Source organism: Lampris incognitus, chromosome 5 (genome assembly GCF_029633865.1).
Source record: "Lampris incognitus isolate fLamInc1 chromosome 5, fLamInc1.hap2, whole genome shotgun sequence".
NCBI lineage: Eukaryota > Metazoa > Chordata > Actinopteri > Lampriformes > Lampridae > Lampris > Lampris incognitus.
In genome coordinates this window covers 46,712,564-46,738,268 of record NC_079215.1, presented here as the reverse complement: position 1 = coordinate 46,738,268, position 25,705 = coordinate 46,712,564, and the positions used below count along the sequence as shown (strand labels likewise).

Genomic DNA, 25,705 nt, shown 5'->3' with positions numbered 1-25,705 from the left:
GACGACATCAATGAATCACACAACGCAGATGGAAACGTGCGGCAGCAGCCATTTAGTTGAAACAGGAAGAACAACCGAGACTGCAACGCAGGCAGAGCGGAAGGGAGGCTTGGTAACTAGCAACCACAACCAATACTGGCGCAGTGGCAAACATGCCCCTGTCCCGGCTTGTTTGGAACGTGTTGCAGGCATCAAATTCAAAATGAGTGAATATTTGCAACAAAAAAACAATGAAGTTTATCAGTTTGAACATTAAATATCTTGTCTTTGTAGTGTATTCAGTTGAATATAGGTCGAAAAGGATTTGCAAAGCATTGTATTCCGTTTTTATTTACGTTTTACACAACGTCCCAACTTCATTGGAATTGGGGTTTGTATGTTGCTACAAGTTTCATGCTTTAGTCATAACATGCACAACTGGTTTGCTTATCTGCCCCACTACAAGTGGAGGCAAACTGGTTCAGACAAAAAATGTTTTATTCCACTGAATTAACAAACAGCAGGACTAGACGGAGGGGGGGGGGCTCACAACAGGCGAGGCACTCTGGCGACCAAGAGTCTCCGTGTGTCTCAGTGAGAGTGTGAGACGAACCGACCAAGAGGCATATACGCCCAGGGGAGGCCAATCAGGGAGATTGGGCGCAGGACCCAAACAGCCATTCGCAGAAAGAGGAGGTGAGTGAAGCCGGGCAATCAGTGTAACTCAGGCACAAGGGCGCAGGTGAACTAAAGTACCAATCAGGGGATGGGAGAGCCCCGATGACCCACATCACACACCCGTGGCATACATGAAAACTATTTTCTCCTCCAGAAACAAGAAGCCTATCAAGACAATAAGTTTGTATTTGTAAGAATGAAAAATATCCCCTGGCACTTTATTTTATTGTGATTGATGGCACTTGAATATGTTTTGTGTTCAAATTTTGTATAATAAAGAACGTTAAAAAAGTTTTACCTTGTTGTTGTGGGTGTGTGTTTTTGTGCATTACTCTTACTCATCATGGGTCAATACTTTAAATTGATAAGACTATAAAATCCGTTTTAATATTTAGTCTTGATGGGCCAGTTATCTACTTCAATCTCTTCTAAGCATTCGAGTACAGGTGTGCAGGATGTGCCTGTGCCATCTAAATCCCAAGCTGGTACATCCAGCATAATCATAAAAAAAATGTACGAGTTAGCTGCAAATTAAACAAAAATCTCTATTATTTTGAAATTAGTTGGAAAAAAACCTGACGCGACCATCCATCCATGATTCCCACGCCAATTATCCTGCTCTCGGGCTCGCGGGAATGCTGGAGCCTATCCCAGCAATCATTGGTAGGCAGGCGGGGAGACAAGGCCGCCAGTCCATCACAGGGCGTGACCAAAAAAAAAAAAAAAAGAAGAACCCCGCTACAACCCCTGCCAGCTAACCGCCTTCCCACTCCAACTCCCTCCCCCCAAATGCTCAGAATCATCTGAAATGCCGTGAAAAGTAGTTTTTAGCCATTTTTAGAAAATGCATAATTATGCATAATTATTTTAATTTTCTGCTATTTTTCTGGTCCTATCTGGAACAATACCTACCACTTCCAAAAAAAATTAGGATCATAAGTGCATTTGTGCAAAAATGCATATATTTTGCATAATGCCAAAACATTTGTTTCTAAATTTTTTTTATGTAGGTGAAAAAATCAAAGATGCTTAGAATCATCTGAAATGCCGAGAAAAGTGGTTTTTAGCCATTTTTAGAAAAATGCATATTTTGCATATTTATGCACAATTAAGTATGCATAATTTTAATTTAATTTTCTGCTATTTTTTATAGGTGCCCCTGATCATCCCCAATAACCTCCAAAAAGAATCAAGGCCCCAAGTGCTTTAGTTCGGCCGTTTATACTCTCACACAGACACACACCAGACACACTGAAAATACAGGAGTAGATGTGTTTTTTGAGCGGCAGTGCATTTCGCAAATGCCTGATTGCGAGCAGCCCCTCCTCTTTCTCTCGGCACTGCCCGCACATTGCGCAGAAGCCTATTTCCCGCCAGTTAGCTGCTTGTGATTGTGAAATCAAGCAGTTTGCTTAGGTTTGTCAGAAAACGACGTGTCGAGGAGCAGGAGGAAGATAACTCAACTCAAGTTCAGCCGTCATTCTCAACCAAGACGCCGACTCTTCCGCTAGTTCCTCCTCCACAAGTGCCAAGTAGTAACAACGCGTACATCATTTCAGTGTTCAACACCAAGCCCCGTCGTCTCCCGTTACCGTCAAAAGTAAGTTAATTTGCAATTTCGGACTGTAGTAGCCTAGTTTTTGTTGGGTGTACAATTGGATTTTATGCTGATATTGGTGGGTGTGTGCGTGCGCGGGGGGGGGGGGGCTGCACGTGTGTGGTTTATGTGGCTGCAGTACTAGGCTCCGTTCAAGTTTCACTTAATGTTACTGAGTACGGTGGTGCTGGTGTACCTCTAATCTACTTGATTAATGATGCCGCTGCATCTGTAAGCTGAGCGCGCGCACACACACAAGCCCTCGATTCAGTGTTGTATTCACTCTCAGATGTGCATCGCTTTGGATAAAAGCGTCTGCTAAATGAAATTATAAATTGTGGGAAAAGAAAATGGTACAAAGTTCAGGAAAGGTCGTCACTTATGAAGCGCAGATAGACGCGCAATCAGTGCTGAATGGGCAGTCCAGACAAGCAGTAACAGGTTTACAAGAAGCACTCAACGAGTCATAACAAAACAATGCAGAATATGTACAATTACCGAGGGAGGACAACGCCACGCCGTCGTTACCATTTTAAGTCGGATCGTGTAAACATCGCGAGCGTCGTGTTTTCACTCAACACTTTTCGTGTGTTTGCCCTTGCGATCGTGGCTGCAAAGCGTAAATCTGATGCAAGTGACGGCGATGCGTCGAAGAAAAGGAAAACGATCACGACTGATACGAAAGTGGGAATAATGAAGCATTCAGAGAGAGGTGAAACTCTCATCATTTTTCACTTAACCGGGGGGGGGGGGAGGCAAGCCCCGAGCGGGCTCTCGTTTCTGGCGTGAAACGGTCGGCTCCGCCGGTCGCGACTCGCTCCGGGGACAGTGGCGGGTGGGATGTTTGAAATTTAAGAAATATTTCTTTCTTTTTTTTTTTAGACCTATAAACACATCCTCTCTCTCACTTGTAAAACTGTAGTCACATTTTTATTATCACTGCATTATTATATTTGTGATGTTTTAGGGGAAATATATGTAACCCTTCTTTAATAAGGATAGAATTTTACCTCAAGGTCAGGTATAGTATGAGTTGACTGTGTGTGAATAATCTGGACGAGGCACAAGGTAAGTAGAGTTACATGAGATTATACTTTAGATAGATGTAGATAGGGAATAACAGTATGTACCAATATTCATATGATGGTTCGAAAATATTATTAAATATATGCAAAATACAAGTATGAACTAGAAAAATGTTTTTCCACAGAAAAAGCGTGTGAATGCTGAGCTGCTGAAAGAAATTGCGAAAGCATTGCTGAAAATGGATGAATAGGAAAAGTCAAAGTCACTAGCCTACCTGAAATACCTGGAAACTGAAATGTGAATGGCTGAATATTTTAAAAGTTTTAAAAGTATAAAAAAACGGAGAAATTTGCCATAAGTGCTAAATACATAAATAGTTTCTGTCGTTTAAAGTATGAAAAAGTGGAAGTGGTGCCACTAATAAAGAACTGCAAAGCAATAGTGTGAATGCCCAGCATTCGCACTAATTAAGCTGGCAGTTGAGTTTCAAATTGATATGTGATGTCACAATAGGACTGAACATTCTAACAGGCAAAGTGTATGGCAGAATTGCTAAACTTTAGAGCTGAATTGTTCAAAAACTATAAAATATTTTTAAAATCTGAATAGGATTCTGAATGAGCTGAATGTCCTGAACTGTTTAAGCTTTAAATGGGGTTTCTAGCTCAAAAAATGAAGGAGGAGATACAGTTCAAAGGTGACGAGGGTTTCAACCTTTCCCCATAGATTTCCATTGTTTTGAAAAAGTAGAAAAAGCTTAATATGTCTAAAAGTATAAAATATTTTAAAAAACCGAAATGTTAGCCTTAATGGGCTTAAAGAGATGAACATTTTGATACCTGAATGGTTCCAGTGGCTAAAAGTATGAAGGAGTAAAGGAGGTGGAAAGTTTGCAAAAGCCCCCCATTGACTCCCATTCAAAAATGGCTGAAAATAGTTGAATATTTCAAAAAGTTCAAAAGGTATGAAAAATCTGAAAGGGGATCAATAATGTCCTTAATGAGTTGAACATTTTGATAGTTGAATGGTTTCAGTAGCTAAAAGTATGAAGGAGCTACAAAGTGTCCAAAAATGGGCGGAAGAAAAATAAATAAATAAAGAACTGCAAAGCAATAGTGTGAATGCTGGGCATTCACACGAATTATATACTGATAAGTTGCAGCGCTGTGATACCCCTGTTGGGCACAACACCCAAACAAAAGGAGATATCTCGTTGGGGCCCTTAACTGGAGGTTTTACTTGAATAAATCCATGAAGTGAATGGCTACTGGAACAGTCTTACTTGAATGAATCCGTGAAGTTTTTCCTGGCTCACAGATCATCGAGTTCGCCAACAGGAGGCGCTACGCAGTCAATGATGGACGATTTAGGAAGGATGAATCTGCTGACCACATCCGGTCCCAAAGTAGAATGGCGGGAAAACGCAACCTTAATGGCTAGGTTGTGGGCTGTGTCCTAACACCAGTTCGCTAATATAAGAAATAAAAATGTTCAGCCTTGCAATCACGGTAACGACTGGTGATCTGCCAGCTCGCATAGAATGTAATGCAGAAGAGTACCGCCCAGCAGGCCTGACGTAGAATCACGGTCTCTTAAAATGACAGTACCGAATAAGGCATAAGTACCCATAAATGTAAATGAACTATTGTAATATGATAGGGGGTTACATATATACCATATATAGGCCTAGCCTACTAAGACAAACATTTGATTAATTGACGCTAGATGAGAACTGTTCTGACTTACATACAAATTCGGTTTACGAACAGGCTCAAAAACGGAACTCGTTCGTAATCCGGGGACCTTTCACAGATGCCACCAAAAAGTAAGTAAGACCCTAGGTTTCTACGCCAGTTTAGTGTTCCGGAGCCGTTGAGAATGGACAGCGCTCTCATTTACACAAAGGAAAACCAAACATGACACAACCGATGGAAATTGAGGGTGATACTTAGCCAGAGTCATCACAGTGTAGAATCAGTCATGAACAATGTATTCACCAAAACACAGGATTTGATGTTAAATCCCTAATGGTTTTTCTATTATAATTACTTTTTTATTATTATTAACATTAATTATTAGTAGTAGTAGTAGTGTGCGGCACGGTGGCATAGGGGTTAGTGTTGACGTTGTCATCTCTGAGGGCAGAAATACCAGCTCAACTAGACTCATTTCACGGAGAAAAATCACACGTGCACTTTATCGGTGTTGCTGTAACCGGAATGGTGGTTTTATTTTGTGCATGCTCTTTTATAAACCACAGGTCAACACAGCCGCGCCCTCTAGCGGTGAAATCAGTATAAGAGCTCATACGCATAACCTTGGTTTAGCCAATATTGTAACACACCCACTTGCTGTATACTGTACACATCAGTCACAAAACATAGACTGTAGTCACAACACAATATGTCTGGTAGTTACATACAGTATGTTACTTTACACTTTTCCCCCCTTTTTGGCCTTGTAGGTTTCAGAGTTGTCTGCATTGCCTTTGATTGCATAAACCGTTGTTCCACGGCCAGGACGGAATGTGTGTGTGTGCGCGCGCGGTGTGCATGCTTAGTTATACTGTATGAGTGTACTGGGGTCCGTCGTTGTGCCACTGTGCGTGTGTGAGCGAGAGACAGAGAGGGAGGGATATTTCCTTGGCAAATAAATACTAGCCTAGATAGAGAGCACCTCAGCACCCCCACTCAAAATACTTTCGCGCGCCCCTGCTGGGTCCCCTTTCGAGACATTCTAGATCCAGGCATCATTGCTAACTTCTGCAGATGGCATCCTGATCGGCCTGGTGGGACACCAGGAGGCATCCCTGTGTGTGTGTGTGTGGGGGGGGGGTTCTGTCACAGCCGCGGCATCACCCTCCTCTGCTTCTACCTGATCCCTTTCCCTCCGTCACTCCAGCAGGTTCCCATGGAGGTTACATGTGTGTGGGTCTCTCTCAACCCCACCCCCATTTGTGTCTCCTGATTTAGGCTAGAAGTGGTTCCTGTGATCTTGGGCTCCCAGCTGTGCCTCATCCGTCATCAGTCCCCTTGTTATTTTACCTAGCCCCTAATTCGTTTTTGTTGCTTGATTATTGGATGTTTGCTTGTTACATTTCATGCACTTGTTTTCCCAGACAAGAGTGTCCCCCTTAGTTCTAGATTTCTGTACCATTTGAATATCTAGTAAAGATCATTACCTTTTTGCAGACCTGCCTCAATGTCTGCTTTTGGGTTCAACTAAACGAAAACACAACACCTATAGGCCTATATGTGTTAAATATGTATTATGTAACTAAAAGCCAAAAGCCTAAAATTACAAATATCTTTACTGGTGTTGCTCTAGTTTTTTCAGGATGTGTAAGGATGCAGTTGTTGCCTAATATCTTGGCTGAACAACTCGCTAACTTCAAGCATATTTTTTACGTTATTGCACTGGCCTCCTCTCCTCTCTGCGGGCTTCTCCCTAAACTGTGTTCTAAACTTGAGAAATGTAAGTGGTTTACTTACGGATTGGTGGGGGGATTTCATAGATTAAATTTCCTGACTATGACACAAAATCTCATGATACCGGGCTGAGATGTGATGAGGGAATTCCCCAGTAGTCATAGTGTGTCCGCGGATGTTGTGACGGTACACCTTCTGAATTGCTGCAATAAAAGAGATTATGTCCAAACTTCATGGAGATAAGATAAAGAGCGTAAAGCTGAGAGATGTGGGACAGGTATGGAGTGGTTACAAGGAAATCCATGAGTTTTAAACTGAAAATATTGAAGCGTTTTCTTGTTGTGAGGAAAGCCCACTTCTTTCCATATCAGATATTGATTTTAAAAAATGGGTGAAAAAAAGCACGATTCTGATCAAGTGACTTCCTAGCTGATGTTAAAAAAACATATGGCCAAAACTCTGCTGCTGGACTTTGGCCTCTCACCCTCCAACTCAACCCAGAGGAGTGGAAAGAATGTGTCAGCTCATGTTTGAACTTCCCACTACTTTGATTATGAAGACATGATAAAAAATTGTTTGTTCAGTCAGGTCATGTTTATTTGTGGGGATTTTAATATAGATTTGCTGAATCCCAACAAGCACAAATTGACTGACAAGTGTATCATGAGTATAGGATGAGACTTTATCCAATGATATCAAAACCCAGCAGAGTAACATCACACTGTGCTACTCTACTAGACAACATAATACCAAATACTATGGACAATAATAAGCGGTTTGTTAACGAATGATATGAGTGGCCATTTGCCAGATTTTGTGATCTATGGCTGTGATTATGTGAAGGCTAACAAAGACAATATGATTAAATACAGGAGAGTGAGAACAGAGGAAGCCATGGGTACATTTAGAAATGAATTATTAGAACAAAACTGGAAAAAAGTATATGAGGAAAGTGACATTGACAAAACCTATAATACATTTCTCAGTATATTTATAACACTATACGACAAAAACTGTCCAATAAAACAATACAACATGAAGCAAAACTATGAGAATAGACCATGGATTACAAAGGGACTGCAAAATGCCTGTAAAAGAGAATGCTCTTTATAGGCAGTTCATAAAATGTAGACTGGTAGAAGCAGAAAATAGATACAAAAGATTTAAAAATAAGTTAATATTATGATAATGTGCAAGAAGGAATATTATGGCAAAATATTAGAGGAAAACAAAGACAATGTCACGGGAACATGGAGAGTATTAAATAGCATTGTTAGAAATGGGTCAACAAACACAAGTTGCGCTCAGTACTTCATGGACAATAATATACCAACCTCAACCTTCACCGCTGGCTGGCAGAAATGTGAACAGGGGAGCCGAGCACGTTAACTCTCTCCCTGCCAGTACATAGCCTCTCCAACAGCAAGCCCTATGTTGTGCCTCCTCGTGACGACACACGACCCTGGCTGAACTACATGGGACTCGGAGGAGGTCTGGCCCCTAGACATGCGGTGCACAGGCCCACCGGTGTGTGGATATTCCCTGATGCCCATGAACCAGCCCCCAGCTATGGGTTAAATAGTGCCACTGCCTAGTGGATACCTCGGGAGAGGAATAGGCTACGGGAGTAAACCCCTACAGAAAATCAACGTCTACAGTGCTGTTGTTTTTTGTTTTTCTTGCTTTTTTGTGTCTGTTTAAGTCAGAGAGTACTGCTGGCGTCACGTGTAGCTGCCGCTTCTCCCTCTCGTAGCCCCCTTCCCATCCACTCCTGTATGTCTGTGCTATGTTTATCTGTTGTCTTGTTTCACCGCTGTTTATTGTAAAGCGACTTTGAGTGTTAGAATAATGCTATATAAGTTTGATTTATTATATTAATATGAATGATGATAATGATAATGGATGATGGATCTGATGATGTGGTAACTGGGATTAACAAATCTGATTTGATGATGACATGATGATATGATTGAGATGGTGATCTGAATGATGTGGTAACTGGGCTTAACAGTTTTTTTGTAAGTGTGGGACCAAAACTGGCAGAAGAAATCGAGGAACCACAGCCAAGAGAGGTGGGGGCTATTGAAGATTATGAAGATAGAATTCAAAGCTCAATATTTCTGAGAGCTGTAGAAGGAAAGGAAATCACTGATATTGTTAACAAGAGTAAGAACCAAATGTCGACTGACTGGAATGGAATTGATATGGCTTTAGTTAAGAAAGTCATTGATGGTATCGTAAACCCACTGACTTACATCTGCAACTTGCCTTTCAAAGCAGGTAAATGTCCATACAATATGAACATTGCTCAAGCTGTCTCACTATATAAAGCTGAGGCTAGACATCACTTTACCAATTACAGGCCTGTGTCCTTACTTTCCCAGTTCTGCAAGATTTCGGAAAAACTCTATATTGCAAGGTCAATTCTATTGGAATTCATTTTATTTCATTTTATTTTATTTGCGGATGACAACCTTTTTTTGTTTCGTTGATCACAGCTGAAATGAAAAAGTTAATACTGTGGTTTGACAGAAACAAATTTTCATGAAATCATAAACTAGACACAATTAGAAGCAATGATCAACAATATTAACATTGAAAGAGTATATGAAAATACATTTCTGGGTGTAATACTTCGATCATAAAATCTGCTGGAAACCAAATATGATTCATGAGAACAAAAATGGAAAGGAGAATTTGAGTTCTAGGAAAGGCAAGGCACATTCTGGATCATAAAGCATTGTACATTCTGTATTGTTCCCTTATATCGCCATATTTGAATTATGGTGTGGAGGTATGGGGAGCACCTACCATCAATATGTGTACTAAAAAAAAGAGCAATAAGGATAGTAAACAATATAGGATGTTGGGAACACTAAAACTTTTTTTAAATTCATGAGCTAAGAAGTTCATGGACCTCGTAGAATTTAAGTCTGCTCAAATGTTGTACAAGCAAGCTATAATCTGCTTCCTGACAATATACAACAACTGTTCTCAGATGGGGGGGGGTGGTTATAATTTAAGAAGAACATTTAATTTTAAGAAACACTGTTCGTACCACTTGCAAAAGTATGTGTATTTCAAATTGTGGGGTAAGTTTGTGGAATGGTTTAGATGAACTCAAGGAAAGCACAAGTTTAAATCAATTCCAAAAGAGGTACAAAGAATTGTTTTAAAGAGGTACAAGGGTGATGATGAGGTTTTGCTTCTCTCATGACCGTGACCCCCATGGTGGATGCTGTTATTTTTGTTTTTGGAAATCATTGTTATTGTTGTTCTTTTGTTTTTGTTGTTTTTATTTTTTATTGCGTTCATTGTTTTTTTTTATTGAGTCATTCGGAGATAGTTTTTCACACATCAGGGTATGTCATTCTTAATATCTAAGTTTATTATTTAGGTTTATTAATTGAGCATTAGAGAGGGTGGCAGGAAATTACAAGTAGTAACTTCTTCCTGCTCCTTTTCAAATATATATTTGTTGGATTCTCTATTGATAATTCTTTTTGTTGAATCCTTCTGGTTTTATTTATGCTTGGTAATTTTTTTCTTTTATTTTGCATGTTCGAAATAAAGAAATTTGATTTGAACAACAATTCTACACCCTAATCTTGCGTACACTTCTCAATTACTCTTCAATCTATCAAAATTGTTTACATGCCCAAATAGATGGATGGATGTTATCCCATAAAAAGTGCTTCCCTTTAAATGATCAATACTGCTACAACAACTAATAATAATAATACTGTGGAGTTTGAAAACAACGAGACAGGAGACGTGAGAGTAGACGTAGTCGAGGTAGTTTACTAGCTCCAACTTTGCATGTCATACGTTCGACAGCGACACTGAACTGTGTACCGGAAGCGGAAGTGCATTATTTGACCCCTCACCTCTTCCCTTAAAGGTACACTGTCCTCTTAGGTGAATGTCTCTAGTTATATAGATGTGGGTTACCACAATACTAATAATATGATTATCGACTCATGTATTTTCACAATGTGTGTCTGGTGTGTGTCTGTGTGGGAGTCTATAAACGGCCAAACTAAAGCACTTGGGGCCGCGATTCTTTTTGGAGGTTATCGGGGATGATCGGGGGCACCTATAAAAAATAGAACATTAAAATTATGCATAATATGCGGAATAGGCATAAAACATGTGGAATCCCTTCAGAATCCTGAGCAGTTCAACAAGATGGCGGGCTCTGGCTACGTCACGCCTCGGCTCTTTCCGCCGTTCGCACAAACCTCGCGTTCTTAACGGGTTGCTGGATGGCGGTCGGAGACAGCGAGCAGCGTTGGAAATACAAAGCGTCCGTGAAATAAGCCACAGCGTCACAGTCGCATTTGCATGGGTCGAGCACGGGCGTATATGGCAGCTGTCACGTGAAGTGAACTCAATAAAGTTTTCTGTTTTTCAATGTAAATCAACGCGTGCGGGCGGTTCGGGTTTTGCCGGGTCTGACGAACAATAAAGTTGGCCGCTGTTGCGCGCGTGGAAGTGTCCGAGTGTCTTATCTGATGAATCACATTTAAAGGCCCAAACATACTCGGGCGGAACGCACGCGGAGTGGACTCCACGAGGAATGTCCGCAGTCACTTGGGCTTCCATAGTCGAGCGCACTTCCGCGTTGTAGTTTCCTGTAAAACTGTCCGTGAAACACTACATTACCCACAATGCTTGCGTGTTGGTTACACTCTTCTGTCATGGCGTCCGACAGTGACGACGAGGAAGAGATGCGCTTGCCTGCTGGCTCTACAAGACAATAAACTGAAGAGACGGTGGTATGTACCCTCTCTGTGACGTGTCGTACAGGTGTGGGTACTTTTGCACCTTCTACTCATATATTTTCGGAATGTGTGTGTGTGTGGTGTTAGTGTGTGTGTGTGTGTTAGTGTAGATAGCGGGACCGAAAACTAAAGCATTTATGAGCCTAATTTCTTTTGGAGGTGGTAGGTATTGTTCCTATTGATGTCGTTGAGACCCGGGTAGTCAGTGCAGGGTCGGAGGGTCTTGTCTTTCTTTCCCACGAAGAAGAAACCAGCCCCTGCTGGTGAGGAGGAGGGCCGGATAATCCCAGTTTCCAGTGCTGAATCAATATACTCTCTCATGGCCCGTGTTTCTGGACCAGAGAGAGAGTACAGTCATCCCTTGGGAGGAGCGGTGCCAGGCAGAAGATCTATGGTGCAGTCACAAGGTCGATGTGGAGGTAAACACTTGGCCTTACACTTGTTAAAGACCTCCTTTAAATCCCAGTAGCATGAGGGAACGCCGGAAAGATCAGGGAAATCAGTCTCTTGATATTTACTCCCAACAGGAGGTGGAGCTGAAAAGCTGCGGGGAGAACCATGTCTTTCTCAGGAATTTTCACAGGAGCCAGAGAAACAGGAACAGTCTCTTCCTTCCGGAAGCCGCAATGAGAACAATCACCTCCCCATTCAATAATTTTACCAGTAGACCAATTAATGTGAGAGTTGTGAAAGACCAGCCAGCTGGCCCATATTAATACAAGGGCTTACCGGGGCTCAAGCCCCGGGGCCTGACGACGTGAGGGGGCCCACGAGGCTCGGGGTCTTCTGTGGCGGCCATTGGCCGCCCTCGGGGGCGGGAGGGGGTGCTTAATATCTGACAAATCACAATGTCAGACCTGTTGATTGACGGATCTGTCAGTGACATTAGGCTACCAATCACATATGATGTGCCTGTCAAGGCTGACATTATAGGAGGGTTTCCATGCAACGTCATCACAGAGATGCGTGCGCAACTAGGGGGCAGAAAGCAGCTACAGCGCAGAGATTTTAACCAAGATAAAGCTCAAATACAGCAGAGATGATGTGCAGTTGTTGTGCAATAAACTGCACAATCCGCCAAAATTCAGTGCATTATAAGATTCATACCTCTGGTCTAGTTCTGCCACAAGTTTATCAGTGATCATAGTGAATACATCCACTGCAACTTTTTGTGGGCCGGTCATTGCCATTCCAACATCTGGATCAGATGATTCATCTAGGGTTTTTTTATGTGGTCCCCCTCTGACTGTCGGCCTTGTAAGTCTCTGCGACACTCGGTGACAGCTCCTTTGCTGTTGACTCAAACCTGTCAAATTGATCCCGTAGATCTGCAATAAAATCCCTCAATGAGTGTACCAATTCAACTGCATTGAGGAGGTCGAGCTCAACTTCTTGGAGTTTGATCCTTGTTTTCTGGACACGTCCCATAGATTGCATAGGAAAGCTATTTCTAGCGTTTCCATTTGCCTGCAAAGAGCCAGAGCTTTGTTGCATGTGGTTATGTTTTGATTAACATCCTCTGTGATTTTAAGAAGCGAGTTGTGAATGTTGCCATAATTCAGACATAATGCATTGGTAGCCTGTGCATGGGTGCACCACCTTGTGTCAGATAATGACTTTAGAGTCTGAATTCTCCTGTTTGCATTCGGTTCGGGGCCTGATGTGACAATCTGCCACCGAGAAGTGGAGTTTGAGCAGAAGTTGAATACACTTTGAACAAACATGAAAAACTCATCTGTTTGAAGGCAGCAGTTCACTGTATTTATGCCAACTAAATTCATGCATTAAATCATCACGAGTCATCCATTAGTGAAGCGTTTTATTAAGTATACTAGAAGAACCTCGCTACAATGTAGCGGTTTGGTTATCCACCCGTCTAAATCTCCCTCCTCTTCATCCTGCCAGCTAACCGCCTTCCCCCTGCTCTAAACGCCCCCCCCACTCCAACTCCCTCCCCCTAAATGCTCAGAATCATCTGAAATGCCGAGAAAAGTGGTTTACCCCCCCTACTCCAACTCCCTCCCCCCAAATGCTCAGAATCATCTGAAATGCTGAGAAAAATGGTTTTTAGCCATTTTTAGAAAATGCATATTTTGCATAATTATGCATAATTCTAATTTAATTTTCTGCAATTTTTCTGGTCCTCTCTGGAACAATACCTACCACCTCCAAAAAAAGTAGGATCATAAGTGCATTTTTGCAAAAATGCATATATTTTGCATAATACCAAAACATTTAAGTCCCAGAAATTTTTTTTATATAGGTGAAAAAAAAATCAAAGATGCTCAGAATCATCCGAAATGCCGAGAAAAGTGGTTTTTTGCCATTTTAGAAAAATGCATATTTTGCATATTTATGCATAATTATGCATACTTTTAATTTTCTGGGATTTTTCCCTTACTCTCTGAGACAATACCTACCACCTCCAAAAAGAATTGGGATCATAAGTGCTTTAGTTTTCGGTCCCGCTATCTACACTAACACCACACACACACACATTACGAAAATATATGAGTAGATGATTATTTGTACTCTTATTATAAAGTGTCACCAGCACATTAATGCTAATGTTGTATACAGTTGAAAAACAGCAAGTCATTCATTGGACAATAGATGGGTTTCCTGTTTACAACATAACTGGGTGCGTGCACAGCCAGGGGGAAAACCGCTTTGGTAGCTCTTAAAAGATGAGAGCTGCCAAAGTGGTTCAACGATGAAAATGTTCAACATTCCAAAGGGCTCACATGCATGTGACCCCTTTGGAATGTTGAACATTTCCAGTCATCCTTTCGGCAGTTTGTGCAGTTTATTGCACAACAACTGTGTGTCATCTCTGCTATATTTGAGCTCTATCTTGGTTAAAATCTCTGCGCTGTGGCTGCTTTCTGCCCCCTAGTTGTGCACACATCTCTGTGATGACGTTGCATGGAAACCCTCCTATAATGGCAGCCTTGACAGGCATGTCATACGTGTGATAGGTAGCCTAATGTCACTGTCAGACCCGTCAATCAACGGGTCTGACATTGTGATTTGTCAGATATTAAGCACCCGTCCCTGAGGGCGGCCAACGGTCACCACACACACACACATCAGTCGGGAGCACAGACACAGAAGACTCTGAGCCTCATGGGCCTTCTCATGTCATCAGGCCCTGGGTTTTGAACCCCGGTAAGCCCTTGCATTAATACGGGCCAGACTATCCCACTTCTTCTTTGCCAGCCTCTTCCTCTTCATACTTCGCTGTACTTCCTCGTTCAAACCACCAAGTCTCCTTGTCTTCCTTCCTCTGTCCTGATGACACACCAAGTACCTTCCTAGCTGTCTCCCTCACTATTTCTGCAGTGGTTGTCCAGCCATCTGGCAAATCTTCACTATCACCCAGTGCCTGTCTCAACTCCTGCCTGAACTCCACACAACAGTCTTCCTTCTTCAACTTCCACCATTTGATCTTTGGCTCTACCTTCACTAGCTTCCTATTCTTGGTCTCCAAAGTCATCGTACAGACTACAATCTGATGCTGCCTAGCTACGTTCTCCCCTGTCACCACCTTGCAGTTTCCATCCCTTTCAGATCGCACCTTTTACAGAAGATATAGTCCACCTGTGGGCACTTTCCTCCACTCTTGTATGTCACCCTTTGTTCCTCCCTTTTCTTGAAATATGTATTCACCACAGCCATTTCCATCCTTTTCACAAAATCCACCACCATCTGTCCTTCCACATTCTTCTCCTTGACACCATACCTACCCATCACCTCCCCATCACCTCTGTTCCCTTCACCAACATGTCTATTGAAGTCTGCTCCAATCACCACTCTCTTCTCCTTGGGTACCCTCTCCACCACTTCATAAAACTCACTCCGTAACTCCTCTTTCTCTTTCATCCCACACCCAACTTGCAGGGCATATGCACTAATAACATTCATCAATAAACCTTCGAATTTCAGCTTCATACTCATCACTCTGTCTGACACTCTCTTCACCTCCAATGCACTCTTGACATACTCTTCCTTCAGAATTACCCCTACCCCATTTCTCCTCCCATTCGCACCATGGTAGAGAGAGTTTGAAGCCACCTAGTGCCAACATAGTGCCAAAATTCAAAGTTCTGACTCTCACCCCCACACTCCTACCCTTCCTCCTCTCTTACTGCCTCTAGACATACCTTCCCTCTCTCCTTCTCCTTCACCCAGCAGTAGCATAGTTTCCACCGACACCCTGTTGGCCAACAATAGCAGTGGTCGTCGTTGGTAACCCGGGCCTTGACCGATCTGGTATGGAAATCTTATAGATGATCTGCATATTTGATTTGGCAAATATTTTACGCCGGATGCCCTTCCTGATGCAACCCTCATTTATCCGAGCTTGGGACCGGCACTAAGAATGCACTGGCTTGTGCATCCTCAGTGGCAGGGTTATCTGATAGTATTAATAAAAATAAAAAAAATAAAAAAAATAAAATGCTTCTATGCACCTTTTGCATTGCCTTTGTGTACAAACACACACACACACACACACACACACACACACACACAATAAGCTTGTATGCACTCTATGCATTGCCTGTTGACACCTATGTCCTATTGTAATTGAATCTAGATTTTTGGCACTTTTTTGCGTTGTTGCTCCTGACTAGCTCCTTTGTTTGTGTTGTATTAACTCTCAGATGTATGTCGCTTTGGATAAAAGCATCTGCTTAATGAAATTGTAACATTGTACATTGTAAACTGGTGTAGAAACTTAGGGCCTTATTTGTTTTTCGGTGGCATCTGTATACGTATATTTGAGATTATTCTGCTTCAACTCGTATAATCATTAGGTGTTACTTATTTTGCCATAACTTATAATTGTATATATTCTGCGTTGTGTTGATATAACTTGTGCAATTGAGTGCTTCTTGTAAACCTGTTAGTGTTTCTCTGGACTGCCCATTTTGCATCAATTGCACATCTGTCTGTCCTTGAAAAGGGCTGACGCTCTTCATTTCCTGGAGTTTGTCCCAATTTTTTTCTGGTGTTTTTATTTTGAGTTCTTTCCTATCTGAATCGAGGGCTTAAGGATTGGAGGTGACATACAGTATGTAACTTTAAAGCCCTCTGCAACTAAATTTTGATAGAAGGCTGTACAAATTGACTTGACTTAACTTGGGTAATGAAGCCCTTATTCATATCACACTTTTCAGAAATGGTTTACAAAGTTCATCATGGGTAAAAAAAAACCTTAATTAAATGGGCAACAAGAGAAAACAATAAGGGAATACAATTACTAAATTGTGAGATAAAGAGATTAAAAACATCAGAGTACTTAAACTGTAATAAATGAATAAAAACAAACTTACGAAGATTGAGACATTTACAAATATGGCAATTTAGAAAAAAAACCCACTTTCTGAAGTGTTGACTGGCAGAGGCATGACGTGGATAATTTTGTCACGATTTTACAGTTTGAAAAACCTTCAAAAGTTAATTATTGGTGTGCGCACACCCACACAAACACAGATACATGCACACAGAAACCCATCCACGCCCAATGTCTCCATCTGTCACCCACTTCCCTGCATACTGCATATATTCAGTTGTATCGCTCACTTTCAGTTTACTTCACCTGTGGGACCGAGCAGCAACGGTGCAGAGCATTCCATAAAACTGTAAGTGTATCATTATGTACATAACTTTTATTTAGAAATGATTATTAGGTATGGACAAATTCTCTATTTCTATTGAAATATCATGGTTTCTTTTTCTTCTTTGTCTTCCAATCACATCATACTTTGGTGGAGAATTGAACCAAAAAAATCAGTCAATGTGACTATTTAAATTCAGCATTAGCTTTTTCCTTTATGCGTCTTCATTGCTTGCGTACTTTTTATAGCTGACCAGTTTTGTTTTATTTGTATTTCATCATTATTTTATTATGTTAATGATTTGATTTTCCTATATATTTTTTTTTCTTTTTTGTAATAGCAATGACTCGAACCATTGCTAGTTTTGGCAATAAGAGGTGGGATCCTGGGTGTTCAGGATCTTTCAGACAGGCTTTGAGTCTAGTATTTACTTTACTATTACTCAATACAGAAATGTATGTGAATAACAAGGACAAAGGGAGCAGGAATAATGGGAGTTGGGAGTAAAGCAATAAATTCTTCAGCTCTAAAGTACTCATTGACTGCATGGTCTTTGTACTGTATTCTGATCACTCAGCCTCAAATGGATATGACTCAGAACAGACCACCTCAATTTTCTGAAAAAAAAAAGACTTTAGTGCTTTAACTTAAGTTGGAGTTATGTGATAGTACGCTGTAGAGAAAAGCACGTGAAAAGATTTGTTTTTACTGTTTTGCTCCTTTTGGGAATGGGAAGGGCGGTACTTTCGATGACGATACAATTTCAATGCATTGGGATTTTTGACTCAATGAAAATTGAATCAAAGATTATATCTTGGGGGCGGGGGTGCATCTGGGTGGCGTGGCGGTCTATTCGGTTGCCTACCAACACGGGAATCGTGCGGATTGAACCCCAGTGTAACCTCCGGCTTGGTCGGTCGTCCTTACAGACACAATTGGCCGTGTCTGCGGGTAGGAAGCCAGACGTGAGTACGTGTCCTGGTTGCTGCACTGGCGCCTCCTCTGGTCGGTCGGGGCGCCTGTTCGGGGGGGGGGGATAACGTGATCCTCCTGCGCGCTACATCCCCCTGGTGAAACTCCTCACTGTCAGGTGAAAAGAAGCAGCTGGCGACTGCAGCGGTAGTCTGCAGCCCTCCCCAGCTTGGCAGAGGGGGTGGAGCAGAGATTGGGATGGCTCGGAAGAGTGGGGTAATTGGCTAAATACAATTGGGGAGAAAAAGGGTTTATTTTTTTTCTTTGTTAAATCACATTAGCAGCTGATGAGTGCGCGACGTATGAAACAAGCTTGTACTGCTATGTATTCTTTTTCCTGCATCTATTTTGATATTCCGCTCCTCATTAGTTGAAAACTCTTATCAACGCCATTGACTGTTTCTGGAAAAAAATGATATATATAATCCAGTTCATAATCCACTGTCTCATAGAGAATTTACTTGACTCACTGGATTATTTTGCTCCTTATTTGTTGAGCACTTCCTCTACCATTGAGTGTTTTTGAACAACGTTTATATCTATATGTATGTATGATGAAATGAGAAGTGACTGGAGATTGTTAATGAGTGCCAGGGATATCAACAACAGGCTAGTACCTCTCTATTACTGGTCATTTATGTTGTCACTAATAAAAAGTGTTTGGACTATAAAAAATGTTTGATCATTTCTTAACTGCCCCTTATCACATTTTTTTTTAGAGTGACAATGTTACCACTGACGGCTATCCCCTTGCTGGCTCTGATGCTGTCGGACAATGTTGTGGCCTTTGTTTCCATCGGTGGAGGGGCATCAAGTCATGTCAGCATTACGGGAACAGCTCTATTGCAAAAAGTAAAAGAGACATGTCGGGCTGTGGCAGAGGGTTCTGGTCATGAGTTCAATCCAACGGTAGGCAAGAAACATGCCTGTTTACACACACACACACACACACTATCATCATCGGTGGTCACTCGGATTCGAGTATGACTGACCCCGTCTGGGTCCTTATGTGTCTTCAGGTGGGCATAGAGGCTGATAGTTTGGGGCAATGTGGGCAAGGGTGTGAACGAGTAGGTGAGCATATGATTTGGGTCTTTCTGGTAACTCACTCATCTCTGAATCTGCACTTGTTTTCAGCAGCACGGTGGAGGTCATGGTTGTAGTGTGCAGCACCGTCACGTACAGCCAGTCTCCAGGCCTCCCTGATTTTTTTGCTGGTTGTTCGCAGCTGTTAAAGTCCATACCAAACCTTTTGATGTGGGCCTTGATTTTATCATTATTACCCTTCTTTCACATGTGATCCAGTTCCCAGCTAACGGTTTGTTGCTCTGCTTGCTTTTAACTTTAACAGCTAATAACTGTTAATAACTCCCTCGGACAATTAAATTATTTGAACTGATTTTATGGTTTGCCTCTATTATTATTTTATGGATTTTATTTAATCATCGACTCCTTCACTGGCTTGATTGCACTGAAGCCTCCGATTCTGTAGGGCTGTATGTGGCTTGTTTCTAGCCTGTGGCTAAGCTAACCAAAACAATTACACCAACGTTGCCCTGTGAGGACTGTGTGCTACTCAAGAAAGCAAACAGAAAGATCACTGACCATGAAGAGGATGTTCAAGGGCTTTCTGATGAACTCCATAAGAAAAAACCCGTTTGAACAGCTTCATGGATGTGGCTTCGGTGCAGTCAAAATGGAATGCCTCTCTCAGTGCAACCATCCAGGACACAGTTCTGTGGGACCCCTCCACGTTTCTACGGCTTTCCTCCTGCTCGACACCTAACTATCAATCATCCTGGGCTGAAGTGGTGGTCCGTGGTCACAAGAGAGGCTGCACTCCCCCCCCCCCCCGTCACCTAAGCCTCTCCAACCGCTACGCAACCCTGTCTGATAACACTGGTCCATCCAGCGGATGTTTGGGAATCCCGATCTGGACAGTGCAGCTTCGCCGCTAGTGGCTAGCAGTATTCAGGTGCCACGCCATCCCACTGTGAAGCCAAAACAACAGCCCTCATCCCAGGTATTGACCTCCTTTTCCTGTCATAAGATCCTGAAAGAGGCCATGATTAGATTGAGAAGAAATAAAGCTGAGGAGAAAAGAGACGAACAACAACAAGCAGTGCTTCAGCATCATTTCCTTTAGTGTTAACTATCTGTCTAGCAATACAAAGCTGTAAACGTGGTGCAACGGCAGAATAGTAAGAAGACAGTAACACATCGGGTTCATTATGGAGCAGTTCATCTTCCACACTGTGCCCATTGTGACAGAGGAAGATGCAGAGGGCAGGAAGAGGTGGAAACAGATTGTCCGCTGTGGTGACTCCTAATGGGAGCACGTTAATCTGTCATCCAAAGAATACGACTGGGACGATCCGCTCCCATCAGATAAGGAAGCCTTGTGTAACTTGTTGAAAGAAGCCCTCCTGGAACTGGGGAAGCTAAACATCGAAAGAACATGTTCCTAGTATCTCTCTTACCTTATCACAGAGGCGGGAACTCAGGCCATCGCAGCAGTAGCCTACCTGTGTGTCACCGACGACGAAAACCAATGCCATGTAGGATTCCTCATGGGCAAAGCTAAGTTGGCGCCTCACCCTGCCCATACAATTCCACGTTTGGAAGTATGTGCTGCCGTTTTAGCAGTCGAGATGGCGAACATGATCCTCAGTGAGATTGACGTTGCAATGCATGTAGTGAGGTTTTTCACTGATAGCAAGATTGTACTGGGGTACATCCATAACACCTCCGGAAGATTTTATGTGTATGTCGCCAACCAAGTCCATCACATCAGAAAGTCTACCCACACAGAACAGTAGCACTATGTCACCACAGAATATTATCCAGCGGACCACGCCACAAGGTCTGTATCTGCAACTCTTCTTAGAACAACCAACTGGTTCTCAGGCCCTGGGTTCTTGAAATGCACTTGTGAGCCTCCTCAAAATAACAGCTTTGATCTTGTCAATCCAGATCTCAATGTTGAAGTTCGGTTCCAAGTTGCCATTTCCTACACCAAAGCCACAGATGATTGGTTCGCCTCGGCACGTTTTGAACGGTTTTTAGCTGGAAGAGACTACTACAAGCCATAAAAAAACTCATCCATGTCACAAAAACATTCTCCAAAACTCGCAAAGATGATGCCGTTCATGCACGGTGGCAAGCTAAAACAGTTGTGTCCAGCAAGAAGCTTTCAAGGAAGAGTTCAAGTGTTTGAAAAATTGAATTCAGATTCCAAAACACAGTTCTTTGAGAATGTTAAATCCTTTCATCGACGAGGAAGGCCTTCTTAGAATTGGAGGTCGCCTTACCTATGCTGACTTACCAAGAGATGAGCGGCATCCTCTGATACTTCTGAAGACCCATCACATTGCAACCCTCATAGTGAGACATTACCATGAAGATATGGTTCATAAGGGTCGCCACTTCACCGAGGGAGCCATCCGGTCAGCGGGTGTGTGGATAGTAGGAGGCAAACGGCTTGTTTTCAGTGTGGTCCACAACTGTGTGACCTGTAAAAAATTAAGAAGAAGGTTACTAGAACAGAAAATGGCAGACTTACCTCAGAACCCCCTTTTACCCATGTAGGATTAGATGTCTTTGGGCCGTGGAGCATTGTCACTCGCCGCACTCTTCAAGGTAGGGCTGAAAGCAAGTGATGGACAGTGTTATTCATGTGCATGAGCACAAGAGCTACACACATTGAAGTATTAGAATCAATGTCCACTTCAAGCTTCATAAACACAATTATGACGATTCTTTGTGGTCCGGGGACCTTCCAAACAGCTCCGCTCCGATAGAGGCACAAATTTTGTTGAAGCATGTAAAAAATTAAAGTTCAACACTGAAGCTACCTTGACAACCAGGGCTGCACCTAGACTTTCAATCCCCCCCCATCCCTCCCACACCGGAGGTTGTTGGGAAAGACTGATGGGAGTTGCATGTCATATTCTAGATGGAATGTTGCTGCACTCTGACAGGGGCCGTCTCATGCACAAAGTGTTGACCACATTGATGGTAGAAGTCATGGTCATTTTGAATGCCAGACCACTGATTCCGGTGTCAACTGACCCTGAGGTGCCTACTATTTTGACACCTGCGATGATCCTCACTCAGAAGATCAATTCAGTGGCAGCTCCTCCAGGTGACTTCAGTCAAAAGGACCTTCACAAAAAACATGGAAATAAGTCCAATGTCTAGCAGACAGCTTTTGGAAGCGATGGAGACAGAAGTACCTGGTGACTCTACAGAAACGCCAAAAGTTAAAGATAACTGATTTTAATAATAATGATAATAATAATTATATATACACAAACTTCAATTCCAATGAAGTTGGGATGTTGTGTAAAACGTGAATAAAAACAAAATGCAATGATTTGCAAATCATTTTCAACCTATATTCAATTGAATACACTACAAAGACAAGATATTTAATGTTCAAACTGATAAATATTATTGTTTTTTGCAAATATTCACTCATTTTGAATTTGATGCCTGCAACATGTTCCAAAGAAGCTGGGACAGGGGCAACAAAAGACTGGGAAAGTTGAGGAATGCTCAAAAACACCTGTTTGGAACATTCCACAGGTGAACAGGTTAACTGGAAACAGGCGAGTATCATGATTGGGTATAAAACGAGCGTCCCCAAAAGGCTCAGTCATTCACAAGCAAGGATGGGGCGAGGTTCACTACTTGAACAACTGCGTGAGCAAATAGTCCAACAGTTTAAGAACAACGTTTCTCAACATACAATTGCAAGGAATTTAGGGATTTCATCATCTACAGTCCATAATATCATCAAAAGAGTCAGAGAATCCAGAGAAATCTCTGCACGTAAGCGGCAAGGCTGAAAACCAAAATTGAATGCCCGTGACCTTCGATCCCTCAGGCGGCACTGCATTAAAAACCGATATCATTCTGTAAAGGATATTACCCCATGGGCTCAGGAACACTTTGGAAAACCATTGTCAGTTAACACAGTTCATCGCTACATCTACAAGTACAAGTTAAATCTCTACCATGCAAAGTGAAAGCCATATATCAACAACACCCAGAAACGCCGCCGGCTTCTCTGGGTCCGAGCTCATCTGAGATGGACTGACGCAAAATGGGAAAGTGTGCTGTGGTCTGACGAGTCCACATTTCAAATTGTTTCTAGAAATCATGGACGTCGTGTCCTCCGGGCTAGAGGAAAAGGAGCATCCAGGTTGTTATCGGCGCAAAGTTCAAAAGCCAGCATCTGTGATGGTATGGGAGTGTGTTAGTGCCCATGACATGGGTAACTTGCACATCTGTGAAGGCACCATTAATGCTGAAAGGTACATACAGGTTTTGGAGCAACATATGCTGCCATCCAAGCGATGTCTTTTTCAGGGACGTCCCTGCTTATTTCAGCAAGACAATGCCAAGCCACATTCTGCACGTGTTACAACAGCGGGGCTTCGTAGTAAAAGAGTGCGGGTACTAGACTGGCCTGCCTGCAGTCCAGACCTGTCTCCCATTGAAAATGTGTGGCACATTATGAAGTGCAACATACGACAACGGAGACCCCAGACTGTTGAGCAACTGAAGTTGTACATCAAGCAGGAATGGGAAAGAATTCCACCTACAAAGCTCAACAATTAGTGTCCTCAGTTCCCAAATGCTTATTGAATGTTGTTAAAAGGAAAGGTGATGTAACACAGTGGTGAACATGCCCCTGTCCCAGCTTTTTTGGAATGTGTTACAGGCATCAAATTCAAAATGAGTGAATATTTGAAAAAAAAAAGTTTATCAGTTTATCAGTTTGATAGATGACAAGTCAAACATCCAAGTTGATGACATAGTCCTTATGAAAGACAGTCAGGCTAAAGTTTGCAAGGTTGAAGTGAAAATCGTGGGACAAGGAACACCTAAAACTTACCTGAGACCTGTCTCAGAACTGATCTTCCTTCTGTCTAAGGATCCTTAGTTGATGGACATTCTGAGGTAGAACAACATGTGGTTTGGTTTGTAAATGTTAACATTGGTTATTGTGCTTTGATAACTGATTTTGGTTAGTTAAATTCTCAAAACAGTCAATGTAATGGTAATGGTAGTGGTATACCAGGCGAGGAGTTTTCCCCCCTGCGGTTTTTGGTAGACGTTTCTAGTGGGACACTTTGCAGGGACGGACCAGCAGATTCTAAACCGCATGGTTAGAGTTTAGCGTTGACTCCACTGCGATCCTCGGTTAAATCTTTGTAAGTACTGACATGTTCAAGATTGTGAATTATGATATTGTAATCTTATCTAACTTGAGGTAATTTTGGTTGGTGCATTTCATCTCGTTTGTATCATATTTGTGGCGATAGCATGTCATGTTGACTGTGGCTAAGGTAGGCTATGTGTATGGCGATACAGTTCTTGCGTCATGTACTCGGTTATATGTTGCCATGCATCTGTTTAGATAGCTTAAAATTGTGTGGAAAACAAGAGTAATTGTTAGGGTTTGTGGAAGACCCCAAGCGCACGACACCAGACAGAGATGGGGCTAGCCGAAAACTGGCGTACTTTATTCCTTACGCGTATGTAACAGGTAGAAAGCCGCAGGGCAGAAGAAGGTCTCTGTGAAGGGTACGGTGTGGACCTTCACCCTGTTCTTGCTTGACGACATACACTGGGCCATCTCCCATCCTCTTCACCACAGTATGGACTTCCTTTTCCCATCTGTCCGCAAGTTTATGTTTTCCTCTTAAATTGACATTCTTCACCAGGACTCTATCTCCGGGAACAAGTTCTGCGGCTCTGATCTTTTTATCAAACCTGGCTTTATTCTTCTCTCCCATCTTCTTAGAGCTTTCAGAAGCAAGTGCATAGCTGTCTTGGAGGCGCTGTCGAAGATGTTTAACATACTCCGAATGCGACTTGAATCCAATTTGGTCTGGTGTAAGGCCTAGAACCAGATCAATGGGTAGTCTTGGCTATCTACCAAACAACAATTCATATGGAGAGTAGCCTGTGGTGTCATTTTTCGTGCAATTGTATGCATGGACTAGCGGTTTGACAAAGTCCCTCCAATGATATTTATCCTTGTCTTCTAGTGTCCCGAGCATGCTGAGAAGGGTCCTGTTAAATCTCTCGACAGGGTTTCCACGTGGATGGTATGGCGTGGTTCTGATCTTTTCGGTTCCAATCAGACAGCACAACTCCGTGATGGTGTGGGATTCAAAATCTCTCCCCTGGTCACTGAGAAGGCGACTTGGAAAACCATACTGTACAATGAAGTTTTCCCACAGTGTTTTGGCAACCGTATTCGCCTTTTGGTCTTTCGTGGGGATGGCAACGGCAAACTTGGTGAAGTGATCCGTGATGACGAGGATGTTTCTAGTGTCCTTACTATCAGGCTCAATACAGAGGTAATCCATACACACCAGTTCAAGGGGATAACTGGTCTGTATATTCTCCATATGAGCAGCCTGCTGGGAATTGGCTTTCCGCCTCACGCATCTTTCACAAGTCCTACACTTCTGTTCAACAGACTGAAACATCTTTGGCCAGAAAAATCTGGAACGAACAAGATGAAGGACACACTGAGCGCCAAGATGACCGACTTCATCATGAAGGCCTTGCAATGCTCTTTCTCTGTGGCTACTAGGCAGC

The 25,705-nt window shown here is 42.4% G+C and overlaps 1 protein-coding gene across 2 annotated transcripts in view; it reads left to right on the top strand.

Moving 5' to 3' along the window:
* The first annotated feature begins 2,056 nt into the window (after positions 1–2,056).
* The window catches only part of vwa11 (von Willebrand factor A domain containing 11), a 56,310-nt gene continuing 32,661 nt past the window's right edge, over positions 2,057–25,705 (top strand). The window contains exons 1-3 of one of the 2 annotated variants that reach the window (XM_056279929.1): positions 2,057–2,257; positions 17,085–17,137; positions 18,805–18,994. In XM_056279929.1, the coding sequence (XP_056135904.1) occupies positions 18,812–18,994 (183 nt within the window). In that variant the 5' untranslated portion in view covers positions 2,057–2,257; positions 17,085–17,137; positions 18,805–18,811. The remainder of the gene's footprint in view (positions 2,258–17,084; positions 17,138–18,804; positions 18,995–25,705) is intronic. The other variant, XM_056279930.1, reaches the window with a different exon arrangement.